This window comes from Chroicocephalus ridibundus, chromosome 3, assembly GCF_963924245.1.
Source record: "Chroicocephalus ridibundus chromosome 3, bChrRid1.1, whole genome shotgun sequence".
Taxonomy (NCBI): Eukaryota; Metazoa; Chordata; class Aves; order Charadriiformes; family Laridae; genus Chroicocephalus; species Chroicocephalus ridibundus.
This window is the reverse complement of record NC_086286.1, coordinates 16,708,138-16,726,204: the sequence shown is the minus strand read 5'-3', so window position 1 is coordinate 16,726,204 and position 18,067 is coordinate 16,708,138. Positions and strand designations below refer to the sequence as shown.

The 18,067-nt window shown below is 48.3% G+C and overlaps 1 protein-coding gene and 1 long non-coding RNA gene across 5 annotated transcripts in view; one reads left to right on the top strand and one right to left on the bottom strand.

Moving 5' to 3' along the window:
• GALNT14 (polypeptide N-acetylgalactosaminyltransferase 14) overlaps nucleotides 1-18,067 on the top strand; it is a 122,622-nt gene that overhangs the window by 82,172 nt on the left and 22,383 nt on the right. For all 4 annotated transcript variants that reach the window (XR_010070193.1, XR_010070194.1, XM_063328153.1 and 1 more), the window contains 5 exons: nucleotides 4,392-4,518; nucleotides 7,126-7,218; nucleotides 8,662-8,745; nucleotides 9,933-10,077; nucleotides 17,699-17,818. Coding sequence is in view for 2 of the 4 variants with exons in the window: in XM_063328153.1 (XP_063184223.1) it covers nucleotides 4,392-4,518; nucleotides 7,126-7,218; nucleotides 8,662-8,745; nucleotides 9,933-10,077; nucleotides 17,699-17,818 (569 nt within the window). In the remaining 2 variants the exon portion in view is untranslated. The remainder of the gene's footprint in view (nucleotides 1-4,391; nucleotides 4,519-7,125; nucleotides 7,219-8,661; nucleotides 8,746-9,932; nucleotides 10,078-17,698; nucleotides 17,819-18,067) is intronic.
• Nucleotides 7,228-17,702, bottom strand: LOC134512629 (uncharacterized). The gene is made up of 4 exons (XR_010070195.1): nucleotides 17,552-17,702; nucleotides 13,259-14,604; nucleotides 10,242-10,367; nucleotides 7,228-8,165 (listed from the first exon to the last, which is right to left on the bottom strand). It is a non-coding gene; the product is annotated as an uncharacterized LOC134512629 (long non-coding RNA).

The following is an 18,067-nucleotide window of genomic DNA, read 5'->3' as shown; positions in this document are numbered from 1 at the left end:
CATGGTTTCCCTCACTTATAGTTTACGGTCTTAGGTGAGTAATGGATCCAACAACCATAAATGATGGGAAATGAGCAATTTTTGGTACTTGGGACTCCCTGTCTTCCACGCTGCTTTGATTTTCTATAGGTAAATACCCCTAACCGCAGAGTTTTCAGCTTTAGCGTTACCAACAGATGAGAGAACACCACACGCACCCTCCTATTCCTTCCTGGTCTTATTGTCTCATTAATAAAGCAAAGGCGTGTCTTATTCCATTGTTTCAAAACAGCATATCGAATCTATGAACTGAGGCATCAGTGCCTCCCTGAATTTGCAGAGAGCCTGAAACAGTAGCTCCGTCAGCATGTTGCAAGCAGGTGGCAAAGTAACATGGCTGCTTCTCCATTCCTGGATCACTAGATTCTGGCTGAGCGCTGCCAGCCTCTCCTTGACACTATCATTTTTCCCGCACAAAAAAAAAAAAAAAAAGGTTAAGAGCTGACCTAAATTCAGTCACCTCTGCCTGTTATCACAGGGCAAGGAGGTCATTAAGAAATCTCCTGCATGCAAACCTGAGGGGGCACATGAAGGAGGTAACAGCCGGTCCCTTGTCCCCCATGTCAAGCGGAGCTGGCTCAGGCTGGGCTGTTCTCTCTTGGAAGCTGTGGCGATGCTGCAGATCAGAGCAGCAGACTGTAGCCGTGAAAGAAGGGGGAGGCACTCGATGTCAGGGAGACAGATCAGAACCTGGCTTTAATAGCTCACCCCTCTGGGGAGTATGGCTAGCAAGGAAGGGAAGGATCTTGCGTCTTAACACATACAGCGATGCTGTCAGTCATCCAAGGGAACAGATGCTGTCGCCTTGCAGTAACCCATCGGCTGCCTGGCACTGTTGTTTCCTTCACAGGCCTTTTTTCCTCAAGCATATTTTATTTATTTATATCTCGTTATGCAGTAGGATCTGGCTCCTTCATGCTTTCTCTCTGTGGGTGGATGTCTTGCCACCGGACTGACCCAAAGCATCTGCTCCTCTGAGTGGGGTGTCTCTGAGGAAGCCTAGGAGGGAGCAGCAGCCCTCCCGCCTTGCCCACTGGATCAGTGGCCCAAACAAAAGCATTCAAGAAGGGATCTAGAGATCAGGAGAGGGACTGCTGCCCTGCGCCTGACCCACTGCCTGTCTCTGCTCGTCACTCTTCTCTGACAGCAGCCAGCATGAGATGCTCCTGGGAGATGAACAGTGACGGGGCAGCCTGCCCTCTGGGGAAACTCAATCCCAGCAGCTTGTCCGATGCCCTGCACTGGCAGGCATTGCGCTCCTCACATGCGGTTATGTCCCACCCTGTGGAGCACGATGTTTCCCTTACTGGTGTTATGCCCCAGGAGGCTGCTCCCGACCCAACATGCGCTGGCTGTGCTGGTGTAATGTCAGGGCATCGGCTGACAAAGGGCAGCCAGGCAGGTTAACACTGCCACAAAAACGTGCAGGCGCATAGCAGCAGGGCAGATCCCATCTTGCCCAACGCCCTGAGAGCGGAAGCGTGCCCGGCTCAAAGCTGCATCTCCTGCCGGCGCAGCAGTCCAGGGCAGCGTGTCCCACCTCGCTTTCACACACAGGCAAGGGCAGCGGTGACCCTGCTGGCCTCGGTCAGTTCTGGGCAGGTGACACAGGGCAGGAGCTGACGGAGCGAACAGTGAGCTGTGCTTTTTCTGGTAGCTTAGTCCTGAGGGGATGCAGGACTCTGGTCCTGGGGAGCATCGCTGCTGCCTTTAATGTTATTGACTGGGCAACTAGAGGGGGCTGGAGACTTCAGGCAAAACAAAATCAAGTGTGTTTGGGTTAGATGGAGGACATTGTAGGTGTTTTACTTCTTAATTTACTTAATCCCCTGGAGGTGAATCGATGAGTAATGGCAGAAAGGCTTGCAGGCCAGCAACAAGCGCTAAAGGTATTTCTGTCAAACTAAGGCCAAGCCCAGTGCACCCCAACATGTACGGCTCGCATCTTTTCTGGGGGTTGCTTGGTGGGGCCACCCACACTGGGGACATCCCTCAAGGGTCAGGTGAAGCATGCTGTCAGTTTCTGCTCCCCTGGCTCCTCTGAGCTGGCCCTGTGCCATGCCTTCGCTGGTGCCTCAGTTTACCTCCTCCCAAGGCATTTAGGTCTTGGCTGCCTGTCTGCAGACTTTGTTTGTTAGCTGCCACGGATGGCTCCATGCGTCGTCGCGACCTGCTGAAACCTGTGCTTTAATTGCCTCTGCTGGGACTGGAGCAGGGTCTGCAGGGTGCAACAGGTCTGAAGCAGAGAGTTTGGGCTCCTCACCATCTCCTGCCCCTCCCAGCGCTGTGTTCTTATTCCACTTCGCAGTGCAGAGAGATCACCTCAGCCCACCTCTTCATTAGGCTTTAAATTGAGAGCAGGCGAGGACCAAATGGGGCAAGTCTTTCCCTTGCAGCACTTCAGGGAGCTGCTCTTCTCCCAGGCTGAGCAGAAGGACCAGAGGAGGGGAACTGCCACACTGCGGTTCACAGCTGCTCAGCTGATTGTCCCCCCTTGATCGGGCACCCTTCTGATTGACTCAGCAGCGCTGGCAGAGTGGCCGGCGCTGTGACACACAGGCAAAAGAGAGCAACAGCCACGTGTGAGGGGAACCGAGTGCAGCAGCTTAGAGCGGCCGCATCCTGCCGTAATCTCATTTCCCTGCAGCTGTGATTAAGGTTGCTCCCAATATAGCACCAGGACACAGCACAAGGGCATGTTTTATTGGCCTGTTAATACCCAGCACTGGGGAAAGTGGTGAGGCTCCAGCTGCTGTTGCAGCTCTTGCCTGTAAACACAGCAGTGGAGGGGAGGGGATTTCTGGAAAGAAATGCTTCTCCTCCTTGCTGTGCTTTCCCACACCAGCCTTTGCTGGCCCCTGCTGCCAAGGCCAGCTGTTGAGAATGGGCTCAAGCCTTGAATTTTGGACCTGGGCATCAAGGCAAGAGGGCATGGCGGCTGTGCCAGCCTGCTGCTTCCATCAGGCCTGCTGGGAGCGGGGACGGGAGTGACATGAATCTGGCTCCCACCTCTGCAGCAACATGCACCTCATGGCTGTGCCATGTGTGCTTGAGTGTAGATGGCTTTGGAGGTCTGGGCTCCAATTCTCCTTTGCTCCCTGAAGCTGTGAGTCATTTTTGGAGGGATGGCAGCTTTGGGGGCCAGCAGTGCCTGCTGTTGGAGGTGTAGGAGTCCTGTCCACATTGCTCAAATGGCCTTCCCACCACAGGCACTTGTCTTGCCAGCATCCGACCTGAAGACAAGTTCTCCTTGTGCTGGCATATGTGAGGGGACTGCCAGGAGCACAAGGTGGCAAAGACGATGGGTGGCCTCCTGTCTGGCTTCTGTAGTTAAATGTGCGTGTGTGGGGAGTGAAAAGAAATTTGTTGTTTTGGAGTAGATATGTGCTATGTATAGCTCTAGACTGTCAGCAGATGATAAAATAGGATGCAAAGAACTGCAGAAGCCTTTTCTTTTTAATTTAATTTCTCTTCCATGCTGGTTCTGTCTAAGCATGACTGTCTGACAATATAGTTGCAGATTGATAGCTTCACAGGCGTTAGGACCAGATGGACCCATTAGATCAGCCATTCTGCTCACCCATCCTACCTCACCAGCTAGGATTTCATCCAGCTCCCTGCCAAGGGCCCCGTAACTTCTGGTGTCAATTGTGCCACCGGCTCGTTTTCCTCCAGAAGGGCCCTGTGGATCAGCCAGAGAGCAGCTAGGGACAACCACGAGACATTTCCCATACTGATAGCTTATCCAGATTTTTGGAATAATCCCTCCCACCACTGACTTTTGCTTGTGTGAAGGTGTGTGCCTCGTTGGTCTGCAATATCCGCACTCGCAGCCTGGAGTAACTGCTGGGCAGGGTAAGCTCCTATCCGTTTTGGGACAGGTGATGGATGCACAGTGCACCGTTCACTTTGCAGAATCAATGGTGGATTCATAAAGGTAATGAGCATTGTAGTCGTTAATAACAGAATTCATGGCCTCTCCCGGTCAATTGACAGCCCTTTGTAGGGAAGTGACTCTGAAATAGGTAGTGCAGAAGTAATTACGGGAGCACAAAACTGGCAAGATGATTCTGCGATGTAAGCAGGAGTGCACGAAAAGGGATCTACTTACTGTCTCACTCTTGCCATTGTGATGTCACCTGCTGTGCTACAGGCAGGTTTCAAGTGTACTGACTTCAAACAGATCGCAAGAAGCTTTGAAATGTGCTTTTAAGGAAGTTGTGCCTAGGAAAGACCCTCTGGTAATTGATTTACCCCAGTTTAATGTGACAGAGGATGAAATGAGAAGTAACACCAGGAGCCAGCCTGCTCTAGGACAGAAAAACAAAATGCTGAAGCTGCTTTTCTTGTAGAAATCTCTTTCCGTGTGTGGATGTGTGGAGGGAGCCTGGAAATCATCCCCTGCAGCCGTGTTGGACACGTCTTCCGGAAGAAACATCCATACGTCTTTCCGGAGGGAAACGCTAATACATACATTAAGTAGGTGTTTTGTATTTGCTTAGTTTTTGTGAGGTGGAATAGGGTGCTGCCTTGTCAGGAGCAGAGAAGATGGGGAAGAAAGTTCATTTGTCACATTTTGAAATATCCCTGGGCAAGGAATCTCCTGAGCCAAAGAAAATCAAGCCAGTACGACTCTCCCTTAAGATTTCTACAGTGTCGAGAATATGACAGAAATAGGACACTTATATGGTACCTTTCATCAGCACAGAAATGGAGGGATGGCCCCAGCATGTCCCTGAGCACTAGCTCCCGTAACAGCAAATGGTTTAGACCCTAAGGTCGTCAGAACACATTTGTAATGACCTGAAATCAGGCTGCCAGCGATGTCTGTTGGTACCCAGTGACCTTAGCTGAGGGCTGAGCGTGGCTCAGCTGAACCAGAAAATTTGGTTCCTGATGCTTTTGGGAGAGGGGAGCCGAGCAGCATGTCAGAGTGGGTGGCTTTGCCTCTGGGGTGGTGCTGCCTCTCGAGCAGGGGCAGCAATGGGCTGCAGCTCGCTGGTAGGGCCACCGAAGGACCTGCCAGGACCTCCCAGCTGAAGGGGACCTGTCCTCACGCACAGGAACATGGACTGAATCAGCTACTGAAATGGCCGGCTGAAATGGGCTAAGATCCTGGGAACAGCAGGCAAGGAAGGAGGCAGTCCAGAAGTGGGAACTGGCACAGGAAACATGATGGGAGCAGCTCGTGAAGTCAAGAAGGATTGCCTCCTTTTTTAGAGCGTGAGGCTGAAGGCTGTCTGTTAAGTAAATGACTGAGAAAAACGTTGGGAGCAGTTATACTTAATGCGGGGCTGTTTCTCATCTAAACTGCATTTGTGTGTGTTTACACACCAGGCATCCCTTTTAGTGTGGCTTTCACAGTGTTATAAGCTGAGAACAGTATTTGCAAAGACCCAGCTGCCTGCAGCGGGGCTACCACTGACCCGGGCTCTCTGCAGCTTTCCCACGGTTTTAACGAGACAATGAATTGGGGGAGTGCAAATTACATCCCTCGATTATATCTAATATGTGATTTCCAGCCATGCAGGATGTGGGGCAGGAAGGGGACTTTGTCACCGTGCTTCAAAGAGGTGGCAGTGAGGGGCACAGGGTGTTGCTGGCACCTCAAAGAGGAGGGCACACCTTTGAGAGTCATGAGGAGGGCCCTTGCTTTTGGTAGTGAAATAAGACTCTTACAGAAGAGGCTGGGATGTGGCAGAATCTCCACCGGCCGAGTCGCTGCAAACCTGAGTGAAAAGGCAGCGTCTGCGTTGCATCACCTGCAGGAGGAGCAGGGGGAGCTCGCATGGGTACGGCTCTTCTGGCTGCACCCCGAGCACAGGCGCAGGGGGATTTCAGGGAGGTCTGAATCAACATCCGGGTGTGAGCCTTGGCACTTATCCCCATGTTTCTTATAAAGCCGAATGAGAGCAGGAAGTCAGAGAAAAAAATCCTGCATGTTGGGAAAGATTAGGTACAGAGGTAGATGTAGACACAGTGACTTCGGCATCTCTTGAGCAAGAGCACTTAGACTGTTGCACTGGCCTTAAATAGAGAGAAAAAAGCACCAGGAATCAGCACAGGACTGAAAAGCGTTCTAGAGAAACATATCTGTAGGCATTAGGAGCTGGAATTTTATTAACCTTATGGTATCTATCAGCCTTAAACTTAATGTAGTGGTATATAGACTGAGAGGAGAAGCAGCTTCTGGCAACCTGATGCTATGTGGTACCTCTGTTTAAACAGAGATGTTAACAAAAAATAACTCCACCTTTCTGCCAGATATTGATTTTTTTTCCACACAGCCTCTTCTTCAGTGCAAGAGACAGCTCAGGCTCCGGTGTTGTGCTGGCTTCATGTGCAGGCTATCTCCTGTTCTGACCATGTGGGATTCAGCTGGATTGGAGCCTGCCCTGCGGCACCCGCAGCCCAGTGGCAAATATTAATAGCTTGGAGGCACTGGCCTGGCTTGGAGGACTCCCCTGACCTGGGCAGGATGGGCAGATAGGCATGGATCAACAAAGCCATTTGCAAGGAGAGTTAGAGCCATCTGAAGTCAACAGAAGATTTACTTAGGTTCATAAACCTTCCGCAGACACCTGGCTGATGTGGAAGACCGACATTTGTACTACCACACTGTGGCCAGGGTGGTTTCTCTTACGTTTTGAACGCTGAGATTTGCCTTAATGAAATCCAGGGGTGGAAAGCAGGAGAGTCCATACAGGATTGACACAAAGGAAATAGTTGCCTTCAGTCTTTGGCAAATTTTGCACCACTTTTCAGAGCTCCATCCCAGCCACTAACTAAAACCCTGGGCATGCCTGCCTGGGAGATGATGCTTAAGAGAGGCTTCAGTTCTGAGTCTGCTGCGTCCAGCTGAGTTTGAAATGGTGAATTCTTCACCCAAGCTTTGGCCAGTTGTGTTCGGTCCCTGGAGTAATGGGGAGGAGGAGTACCTTTTTTCTAGTAGCGAGGGCTGATTTGGATGAAGCCAAAGACCAAGTTGAGGATGGGGGGAGGGTGGGACGGATTAGGGGATGGATTTTAGAAAATACCACCTCGGAGGCTTCTTTGGTTTTACCTGTCTCTTGTTACCTCTTTCAGAAACACCAAGCGCACAGCAGAGGTGTGGATGGACGAATTCAAGCAGTACTACTATGCGGCTCGTCCCGCAGCCCAGGGGAGGCCTTATGGAAAGTAAGTGCCTTTCTCCCCTGCCTGTGCCCTGCCTGTGCCCTGCCTGCTGCAGTGGGTGTTCAGGGTGACGTTGCCCTGCTGTGGAAACCTGCCTGCGTTGTTTCTGTAGTAACGCTCAATTAAATGCTAATGGTAGGCAGATGCTATGAGCACAGCAATGAAACATATAAACAGCTAGTTTGTATGCTGTGCTGGTTTATCCCAGTGAGTGAAGTGAATCGAGGTGGGGGAAAACCCCCTCTGCGTATGTCCTGTCCTTGGCATTAGAATCATAGAATGTCTTGGGTTGGAAGGGACCGCTAAAGGTCATCTAGTCCCAACCCCCCTGCAGTAAGCAGGGAAAGAAAGGAAAAGCAAGGAAAAATTAAGTCTAAGTACTTAAGAGTGGAGCTTGGGGGAGAAGAGTCCAGAGGTCCCACTGGCAGCTGAGGGGCAGGAAAATCATCAAATTTTGGGCCCACTAAGGCTTTATGGGAAAGGAGCAAGTGCTTTGGATGCAGGGAGTTTGCTGTCCATTCTGTGAACAGTCAGAAACACCTTCCTGTCAGGAGGACTCTACATATTTGTGTTAATTTCTCGTTTTTATATGCTCTTCCTTCCTTAGAAAGTTTCCTTTGCACCACAGCGGGTTCCAAATCCAACCCCAAATTCCTTCTCGCTACTCTTCAATTTTTAGGATAAAAAAATTGAAATCCCGGTGACTAACCTATTTCCACTGAATTCATACCCTCTTCCCATCTGTCGGCATGGACTGAAGTAACAGCTCTGTCGGCTAAATATAGGAGGATGTAGAGCAGGTAGACTATGAGAAGGGAAGGCACTGGAGGCTTCTTACTGCCCTGTAAATTCCAGCTCATAATAGTGACACGCATAAAGGCTGGCCCGGAGGGGAGTTGGAGTCTGGAAAACGTCACTATACAGCATGATCCCTCAGCAGAAATTTAACCCTGGTTAATGAAAGAAAGAAGTATTTCAGCATGTGATTAACTTCTGCTGACTTAAAGGTGTGTTTAGGTGCTCTTGTGAATCAAGGCCTTCTGTAGTCCTATAAACTAAGAGTAATTTATAATAGCATATATTAATCTCCTAGTACATTAATATATTAAATTAATGCTTAATGCATATAGTGGATAGCATGCATTGTTTTACTAATTATTTTTAAATGACTGTACTTTTCCATGAACTTTTCATCCACCAAACTCCGGACTCCTTGTTAAAATGGCAATATGTCATCATGCCATTTTACCAAGTGAGACCTCCAAAGAGACAGAAATCAGAACGACTGGCCAAACTCGTGCAGATGATAGCAGAAAATAGAGCTGCTGATGCTCTTGTTTTGCCGTCTGTGCACAAATGTTGGGTTTCTCCCAGCCTCCCTTTTTGGTGCATTTGGTCTCGCCTTCCTGATTTCCGTTGTATCTCTATGGCGTTTTCTTCCCACAGCATCCAGAGCAGAGTGGAGCTGCGGAAGAGGCTGAAATGCCACAGCTTCAAGTGGTACCTGGAAAACGTTTATCCCGAGCTTCGGTATGGATGTGTGATCTCCATCTGTCTCTAGCAGGGCAGTGGGATGGCCTGTCCCTCCTGTCCCACAGAGCTTTCCTCTGCCTCTCCAGTCCCCACACCTCCCTCCTGCCCCAGAGACGCAGGCACCCCCTCCCTTGGCTTCACTGAAGGGCACGGTGAATTTCGTGCTGGCTTTAAACACAGCTTGTTCACAGTGTGACGCGGTTCATTTGTGATCCTGCGTTCTTTAAGCAGTCTTATAGAGTCCGTGGCTCTTTGCTGCCAGGCTGGTGAGGGGCGAAGTGCCAGTTATTTCTCTTAGCTTTTGGCGCTTCCTCAGGTATCCTCCTGCCCACCTGTGGGACAGGTGGTATAGGGAAATAGCCAGTTTTCCTTATAAAAGTATCCCAAGGTGGAAAATCCACCATAGCCTCTGGTGGGTTTTTTTCAGTACTTAATGACTCTTGCTTACCAAAAAAGCACCTAATTTCTAGTCCTTTCACGATGTTCTGTGATACTCGAGACTCCTCTGTTGTGAAACCATCCACTCTAGGAGTTTGTGACCTGTATTCAGCTGCCTCTGCCTTACTCCTAGCCTAATGCTTTGCTTAATATGCACTTCCACCACTGCTTTTGCACGGATTCCTTTTAGTCACCAAAATTACTCCAGAAATCATTGCATCCAGTCCCTCAAATCAGTATCAGCTGCCATGCTCAGGAAGGGTGCAGAAAATTTGGAGATACCTCCAGGGATCTGCTGGTGCAATGGCTGAGTGCAGAATCACAGTGTGAAAAGGATGTATAGCTGTTTTCTTGCTTTTTATTTTGCCATGTGTGGCATTGCACGGCAGCATTCACAGGGAATGGCAGGGCTCTGTGGCGGTTTGTTATAAAGTTCCCCACTCCTGTAAGCTGAAGGCTGACCTTCAGCCTGCTCACAGTCTGTTCCTTGCTCCTCTGTTTGCCTCATGCGGTGTTATTTATCTTTTCCTCTTATAGAGGCCAGCCATCCATCTCTTGAGTGCTGCTTCTGCGGCGTCCCTGTCCATGTACCGCTCTCAGTGGTTCAGTCTCGTAATAGATCTTGCCACTGTCATTTTCTGAAGGTGAAATGGTGTGACTGCACCCTCCTTACCCCACTGAGCTTCCCTTTGAGTACTCTGTGTGCCTGGGGGACCAGGGATGTTGTTTTCATGCTGTTCCTGCAGGATTCCCGAGGAATCGCTCTATCAGACTGGGATGATCAGGCAAAGGCAGAGCTGCCTGGAGTCGCACAAGTCTGAAGCCCAAGAGTTGCCCGTCCTGAGCTTAAATCCTTGCATCAGCAGCAAAGGCACGGCAGCAACAGCACAGGTAAGATGTGTTGCCTATCCCCGGTGATGGCAGCTGGAGAGAAGGCTCTGGGGCAGCTTTAAGGTGATTTCCTAAGTTTGCTAAAGCTCTGTTGGAGGATTACCCATTCTGCCAACCTCTTTCCTAAGGTAGCGTGTAGTTAAACCCTGGTAAGTCCTCCTTACCTCGGTGGAGGCCCTGGGCAGCAGCAGGGACGGGTGCAGGAGCCACAGTACAGGGTGGACCGCTTCCCTCTGTGCTAGCCTGCGCCGCGCACTTACTGCTGCTCAGGAACGCCGCGCGCCGTTCATCTGCAGAGATCAGAGAAAGACAAAGAGAACTATAATTTCCTCTCATCTTTCAGCCTTATTTCTTTCAAAATGCACTGAATCGCAATGGTATTTATAACTTCATAGTCTGCATTCTCCCGATATTAGATTGCCCATTAAACTAGTGAGAATTTAATGAGGATGATCTCATTTTTTTTCGATCTTGTTTTTTTCGATGTCACTGAGACGAGAAAAAGCTGTATGAATCAGTGTTCTCAAAAGCATATTCTAGGAAATGTTCGAGCCAAGAGCAGGCACATGTGCCTTGCAGCGGAGTTGCTGGAGCAAGACTCTGAAGACACAGCTTCAAAACCTGCCTTTGCTTCAGGCTCCCTTTGTGATTTTGGGCATGTCAGTAAGTTCTCTCGCTGTTGCCATCTATAAAACAGGGAGGATAACAATCACTCGCTTCTTTGGGGTGCTGTGAAACAATTTAATAGGCAGTGGTGTGCTTGCTTCCACTTGACTGTACATCCTTAACCCTGACGGTTACATATTCAAACCAGGTAGCTCTGCATATAAAAGGCCCAGTCTGGAGATGCTGCTGAAAATGTCCCTAATTTGTATGTGCAAATGAAGCAGGTCATTATATGCATCTCTTTGGCATGCAGTTGCATGCCTGCTTTTAGTCAGAAAAATAATATCTGTTTCACAGTCTGGTAAAACCACCAATGACTACTTGAATTTTAGTCAGTTCAGAAAATACAGTGAATATAACTGCAAGTACCAGATAGTTACCGCTCTTCTGGTTTAACTAGTTTCCAGGTTTTAGAATTCTTTTTCTTTCTTCCACTGCTGCATGGACTTTTTACAAAAACAGCAAGAGAAGCGAGCTGATGAGAGCAGGTCATTATGTTTTGCAGGGTCAACTCCGCTGAAGGGAAAAAAAAAATGCTCTAGTGACAATTGCGACTTTCAATGAATTGGATGCTTTTAAAAAAGTCTGAGAAAACCAGAATGGAAACCGCTGCTGCAAGCCAGCGTTTCAAAATGAAATGGCATTGATCTTTCTGAAATATTAATTTGAAGTGATATTTTAAAATGAGAAGTGTCATGCCAACAAGTTGAATTGTTTCATTCCCATCAAACACATTTTGTTTTGACATTTCTGTGCAGTAAATTTTTGGAATTCTTCATGCCACAAACTTTTCATTTTCCCATTCTGATTCTGCAGCGGTTTGCAATAGGTCAACACTTCCCACTGGACGGCAACTCCATTTCTTGTGCACATCCAGGACTAACTCTGCAGGGGAACAGAAAAATGCACTACAAACAGATTGCTGAATAGCTATGCTCAATACACAGGCAGGAATAGAGAAAAACCTTCTCCTTTGATCTTTCCCTGTCTTTCTAAGATAGTTCTCTGTTACTTGTACCCATGGAGAATATTTCAAATGAAAACAGAATATTTAAATTTTCGTTGTGAATAGAAACATATTTTAATTACACAATTGTTACAAGACCTGAACTTTTGGATGACATGGGGGTTTTATAGTCACCAGGCTGTGTAGGATAGATTATGCAGCGGTCCTGGATGCTACTTGGTTTCTTATTCGGTATACCAGAATAGAGCAATAATCTTCACTTTTAACATACTGAAGTCAAATCTGTTTACCCTAAGCTTCATTATTTGAAAAATAGGCTTAGCTAAATCAAAGCTGTCCTTTCCTGGCATTCAGTAAGTACTATGGAAATATCCTGGCCATCCGTATCCTTTATTGTCAGTGTTAGTAGCATTAATTTGGTTGCTTGATTGCCCGTCTGTGGCTGTTTCCCTATTAGACTCCCCAAGCCCTTTACCAGCATTACATGAACGAAGTCCTGGGACTGGGTGTGAGAAGATCTGAGCTGTCATATATCACCATGGTTTGAGAAGAGAGGAACAGGAGCCGCCAGATGGCAATCAATTGCTCTTTATTTTAGTTTTTGCTATTTCTAGTGCAGGGGAAGGGTGTTGTGAGCCCTCTGTCCACATCCACAGTTTGGGTAAATTGAGAAGAGTGACTGCAGTGAAATCAGACAGGCTTTACACCCCTAGCAGATCTCACAAACCCTCCCTGGTGGTGTCTGGTGTTAGACCTGAATTACTAAAAAGGGCGCTGAGGCACAAGAAGACCCCTCATCTTTGTATAGGAGAGCTTTGTCTTCTCATCCCTGGAATCCACTTGGCCCTTCCCACTCCAAAAGGTCTGGTAGTAGTCAGGGCAGGCTCTGTCCCCTGGGGTGGCTCTCAGAGGGACCTGCTCTTGAGTTAGTGACTGGCAGAGATCGTTGTGCAGTGCTGCTCATCCCCAGGGCACAGCGGGCTCTACCTGCGCTCCTGCCCACTGGAGCCTTGGTACTCTATGTCGTCTTGTGTCTTGTTTGCTAAATGAACTGTTTGTTTTAGTTTTTCACAACAGAAATGCATCTGAGGGAAAATAATTGGTCATAATTTTGTCCTGGTCTGTCCGATGAAGACATGAGTTGTTGGGTTTTTGTCAAACTAAGTGCCAGTTGATATTATTAGTCCGTACATCTTTGGAATAGACAGATGACTCTGGAATGTATTTAAATCATTTGCAGTTACAGGATAAACCTGACATACTTCAGATAAAAAAGCAGAAGACACTTTGGCCTGGATACTCACACACGTGTAAGCAGTAGCCACAAGATGAAAGTAAAGTTAGTGATCTCCTAGACAAGTGAGGCAACATTGGGAAGGTTACAGCATCCGTTTCCCAGGACTGCACCCCAAAATATCTGGCCTGTACCCTAAAATATCTGGGCCTTGGAGCTGAGTGTCTGCCATTGCACTTGGGTGGCATGTGCTTGACTCTTGTTGTGAAGGAAATGCAATGTGATAATCTGCCTTATGCGGCATTGAAGCTTACCCCAGTTGGCTTGAGGAACTCTGTGGGCTGACTAGATCTGCACTTTCTCTGGAGAACATTTTGCATCTATCCAGACTAGCCTGACAGTGTCCCTCCTGAGACATCTCAACCATAAAAATTCTCTTCTGATCTTCTTTCCCTCAAACGTCTTTATTCTTCTCGTCCATGGACGTGTCCTGCCCCAGCTGTAGGTCAGCTGGAGCTGTGGGAGCTGGGCGGAGCCAGCAGAGCAGAGAGGCTGGCTGGCAGCAGTGTCATTTCTGCACCTGGGCTGCCGTGGGCACCTTCTGTGCTTTGCTTTCCCTCTCCTGAGATGTGTGTAAGAGCTAGTTGCATCCCAGAGCCTTTTGATGAGTGACGCACTTTGGTATCTTTAGGTGACCCATGCAGTCGTGTGCCTTGGGGCACTTCCCTGTGCCCTTCCCTGTGATTTTAAAAAGATAACAATTGAGGGTTGAGGTTATTCCCGGCTTCTTCACAAACATTTTTCTCTAGATGCTACCCAGCTTTAGGCTATGGCTGACCTCTTGCTTGGCATCAGAGCATGTACAGCTCTGTCACGTAACACTGGGCTCCCATTGGACTGCTCCTTGCTAGACTGAGGGGCTCCTTTCTCCTTCTGCCACCCAGGCTACGCCAAGCTGAAGGTCGCATTTTAAAATAATTTCCTCAATTCACAATGATGCTGAGTAACAGTGACAGGTGCCTGCACAAATGATGCTAAAGCCTTGAAAAATAGAGACAAGCCTCAGATGGGTGTTAGTGTTATCCAAGGCCTTGGAGGAGGGAGATTACTTGTTGTGGTGTGCAGCTGGTAGCTCTGCACTCCCATTCCACCCTCTTCTTCCTTGTTCCATGACCACTTCATCAGGAGCTGCTTTGTCTTTGAAAAGGCAGGAAATCTCGATCTCAGTTTCACCTTGTGTCTGTTTTTACTTGGTGCCAGGGGTCTGCTCTTAGGCTCGTTGGCATCTCTTGTGGCCAGTCTGTCCCTGAAGCCATGTTAGCTCCATCTTCTTAGGAGTACCCTGGGCTGCCCCGTTCACCTCAGCCCCCGGGGTGCAAAGCTCTGCTGTTGTTACTGCTGTGCTGGCCACGTGAGTGCTCAGTGTGCCAGTGTTTAGAAGATAAAGTAGTTTCTTATGGTGTAAAAAAAAAAAAGCAAGAATTTTCATCCCACTTGATACAAAGAAGGAAAGAGATGGGGTAAGATAAAAATTTGCACGGCTGTTTGCCTGTATTTTAGCTGAAAGCTTTTCATGGATTCTGTGGTGTTCAAGTGACCTTTTTTTTCCCCCCAGAATTTCTTCATTTTCTGCATCATTTTCTCTGGCTTTCATCTAGGGCTGAAAAGAGACAAGACATGATTAGAACTGGATAAAACATTTTTAACAGGACTGGCTTCCATAAGAAGCCATTCTGCCAAAATAGAAGAGCTGCGTGAAAATATGTCGGTTTAGATAAGGACAGCAGCAGGAAAGCCCTGGGGGCGAGAGGGGAGGGTCTGATGTCAGCTACCAAACTGACACATATATCCAGCTCTGAAGGCCTCACTTCTTATGATGAACAACAGCTTAGAAGAGATGGTTACCACCACCCTGTCCATCCCATGGTGCTTTGCAGAGTGAGAGGGTGATCCTGCCTTGAGAGGATGTGAATATTGGGAAGGCTTGAACAGAGCCTGGCCTGGAAAAAAAGTGTGAAGAGCCTCTGAGAGGAGCAGTCCTCCCTGAGGTGCCTCAGTGAAGCGAGGAGGTTAAGAGGTCAAAGCAAAAAAACAAAAGGTCCCATGGCCTGAGTTAGTTGGGGGATTCAACATATGCACGAGTTACAGGACAGGATCAACTTGCTGCTTTTGAGGAGCCTCAGGGGTGCAGCTCCAGCCCTGTCCTGAGCTAAAATGACGAACAATTGGTTAAAAATGTAAAGCACGTTTTCAAAGCAGCTTGTAGGAGCACGGATGCCAAGAACAGGTGTTGGAGCTTGCCCCGTAGGGCTTGGTTCTTCACAGATGCAGGACTAATTTGGCACCTGATTTCCCAGGCTAGTGGTTTACATAGCAGCTGACAGCATGCATGGTTGGGATGTCTGGAATGTGTTCGCTGTAGGATCTGGTAAACTCTGCTCTGTCTGACAAAGAAGAAGTAGTTGCCAGAAGGCCCTTTGGGTGCAGACTGCGGCTTTGAAAATGAATGCTTGCTATGTGCCGAAATCCTAGGCAGCTCTCGCTGAGAAGGCTGCAGGCAGGCTGTTCAGAAAGCCAGGTTTGATTTCCATTAGCTGGTGGGGAGTAGTAGGCTAAGAAATGTGGGGTGTGAGGATCACAGCGTGAAGTCCTTGTGGATCTGGGTCTGCTGTGCAAAAGCATGTTTTCCCTTCCAGGTGGTTAAGAACCTGAATGAAATGGGATTTATATTCCCAGGAATTAAATGCCTGTAGCTATCTGTTTTGAAGATGAGGAGAGGAGTTAAAGCTGCTGACGGTGATAAATACCAAAGGGGTGGAAGAGTTTCCCTGGTCTAATAACTCAGGCTAATGCAACCCAAAGCCTCCACCATTCAAAGTCAGTGGGAGCTGCAGGCATCTCAGCTCTGAGATCAGGGCGGCCATTCTTCACTTCCCCTTCCGGCTCTCAGAAAAGGTTGCAGTCTCCCAAGAGCACCTTTTGCCCTTCATTTTTCCAGATCCAGCCTAAACTGAAAAGTGTTTGAGCCCTGCCTTCTCTCCGTTGCCAACTCCCCTGCTCATTTCACTCCTCCTGGACCTCTGACTCCTCCGTATCTGAGCTCTCAACTGTTTTGCTTTGTCTTTGCACCTTTTCTTTCATAGCAGCTCTCCCAGTTCTTATAGCCTGTGCCCTGTCAAGGCACTTGCCTTGGCTCTTGGGGCCTATTGTGGAAACTGTCTTGCTCCCTGGCCTTGCTCTCTCCAGCGTGGTTATTGCCCTCTGCTAGTGAAGCCAGCCTGCTGTTTGCCCTCTAGTCCTACTCACCTGCCCTGACACAGCTTGGCAACCTGCTTTGCATTTGCTTTCTCTGCTGCTCGCCTGACTTCTGTCTCAGAGCTGTTCACACAACAGGAGTTGATCATAGAATCATTTTGTTTGGAAGAGACCTTTAAGATCATCAAGACCAACTGTTAACCTAGCACCGCCAAGTTACCACTAAACCATGTTGCTGAGCACCACATCTACACGTCTTTTAAATACCTCCAGGGATGGCGACTCAATCACTTCCCTGGGCAGCCTGTTCCAATGCTTGACAACCCTTTCTGTGAAGAAATGTTTGCTAAATTGATCCTGCTTTGCACCCTGGCTTAGAGACCCTTGGAAACCCCTTCTAGCCCTGCTCTTCCTAATTTTAAAGTTAACACCCACACAAAGTCATAAGTTAAAAACTTGTTCCAGAAGTCACTCTCTGGGGTCATGTAAAAGCATGGTTTGTGGTTTCCCGTAAGCCAAAGCAACCCTTGCCTGCTCGTGTCCACACACAAATAGCAGGGAGACGTCCCTGCCTGGACAGCCTCAGATCCTCAGGAGGTGCTCTAAGTAAAATGAGCACAGGTGAATGACAGAAAATGTTCAACTGGAATAAACAGTGGAATAAACTTCTGTGAAATACTCCTGGGCTAAGCAGCATATCTGTACATACGTGATGCTTTCTCCAGCACAATTGGAAATCCTGGTCAAACTCTCAGCCTCTTTTATTTTTCTCCCATGGGTGGAAAAGATGATAATCCCAGAGAGCCCCTGTTGTATGATAAGCTTTACACGGGACAAAGAATTTCTGTTCCCCCAACGGCTTTTTCTTGGAGCTGAGGAGCTGTTCAAGAGCAGGTGAACATGAAAAACAGCATGAGAAAAAACCTCCAAGACAGCCCAGGGGAGCAGGAATAGCAGTGGTCACAGCAAACCAGTACAGCAAACATTTGGAGTTTGGTGCCACTCCTTTGATATGAAGGGGAGCTTTACCCCCAGTTTTTGTGATATTTGGGAACAGAACCCTGGGAATTGCAAATAGGAGCTATATATCACCTCCTCTCTCCCACTGCTAGTCACAAAGCATTTCTGCTGCTCTTCCTTGGAAAAAGAGGATCGCACATTGTGTGGCTGCACATTTCTGCCTCTTTTGCCATATTTTCCATCACCCTGTTCCCCAGCCACAGCCCGGTTCTGGGAAATTCTTTGCCTTGTGAACCGTTTTCTTTCAGCAGCTTTCGTAGGTATTTTCCTTGGTACATGCAGTCCCTCAGTGACACATGCGGTTTTGGGGAGGCTTAAAACATTCTACTGACCTGTCCTGGTGCCTCTTGAAGTCAGCGAGGTTCGTGCTTGGTTTCAGAGGTGGCAGGATCCAAGACAAAATGTTTGCTTTCCAGGTAGAAGAATACCAAGAATCAACTCTGATCTCTCAACATTTTTCTTTTTCTTCCTCTTTGCAGGAGTGGACGTACACATACAACCACCAAGTCCGCCAGCAGCAGCTGTGCTTGTCCGTATACACCCTCTTCCCCGGTTCCCAGGTGCTGTTGTCACCTTGCAAAGAAGGTGACAACAAGCAGGTGAGCCCTTCCGTTGATCCCTCATTTGCTTTGAAGTTCCCTTTCTCTCAGAATAGTATTACTGCACGTCACATCGCCTGTGTGCTCTGACTTCATTTGGGAAGCACAGTCTATCTGGGAGTACAGACTATGGCCTGTTCAGCCCTTTGCCTCTTAAATGACTGTGTTGATAAGGTTGTCTATTAGTGCGGGTGGTGATCTGGATACTTATCTGCAGAAGTCAAACCAAAACTGGCAATTTAGTTCACA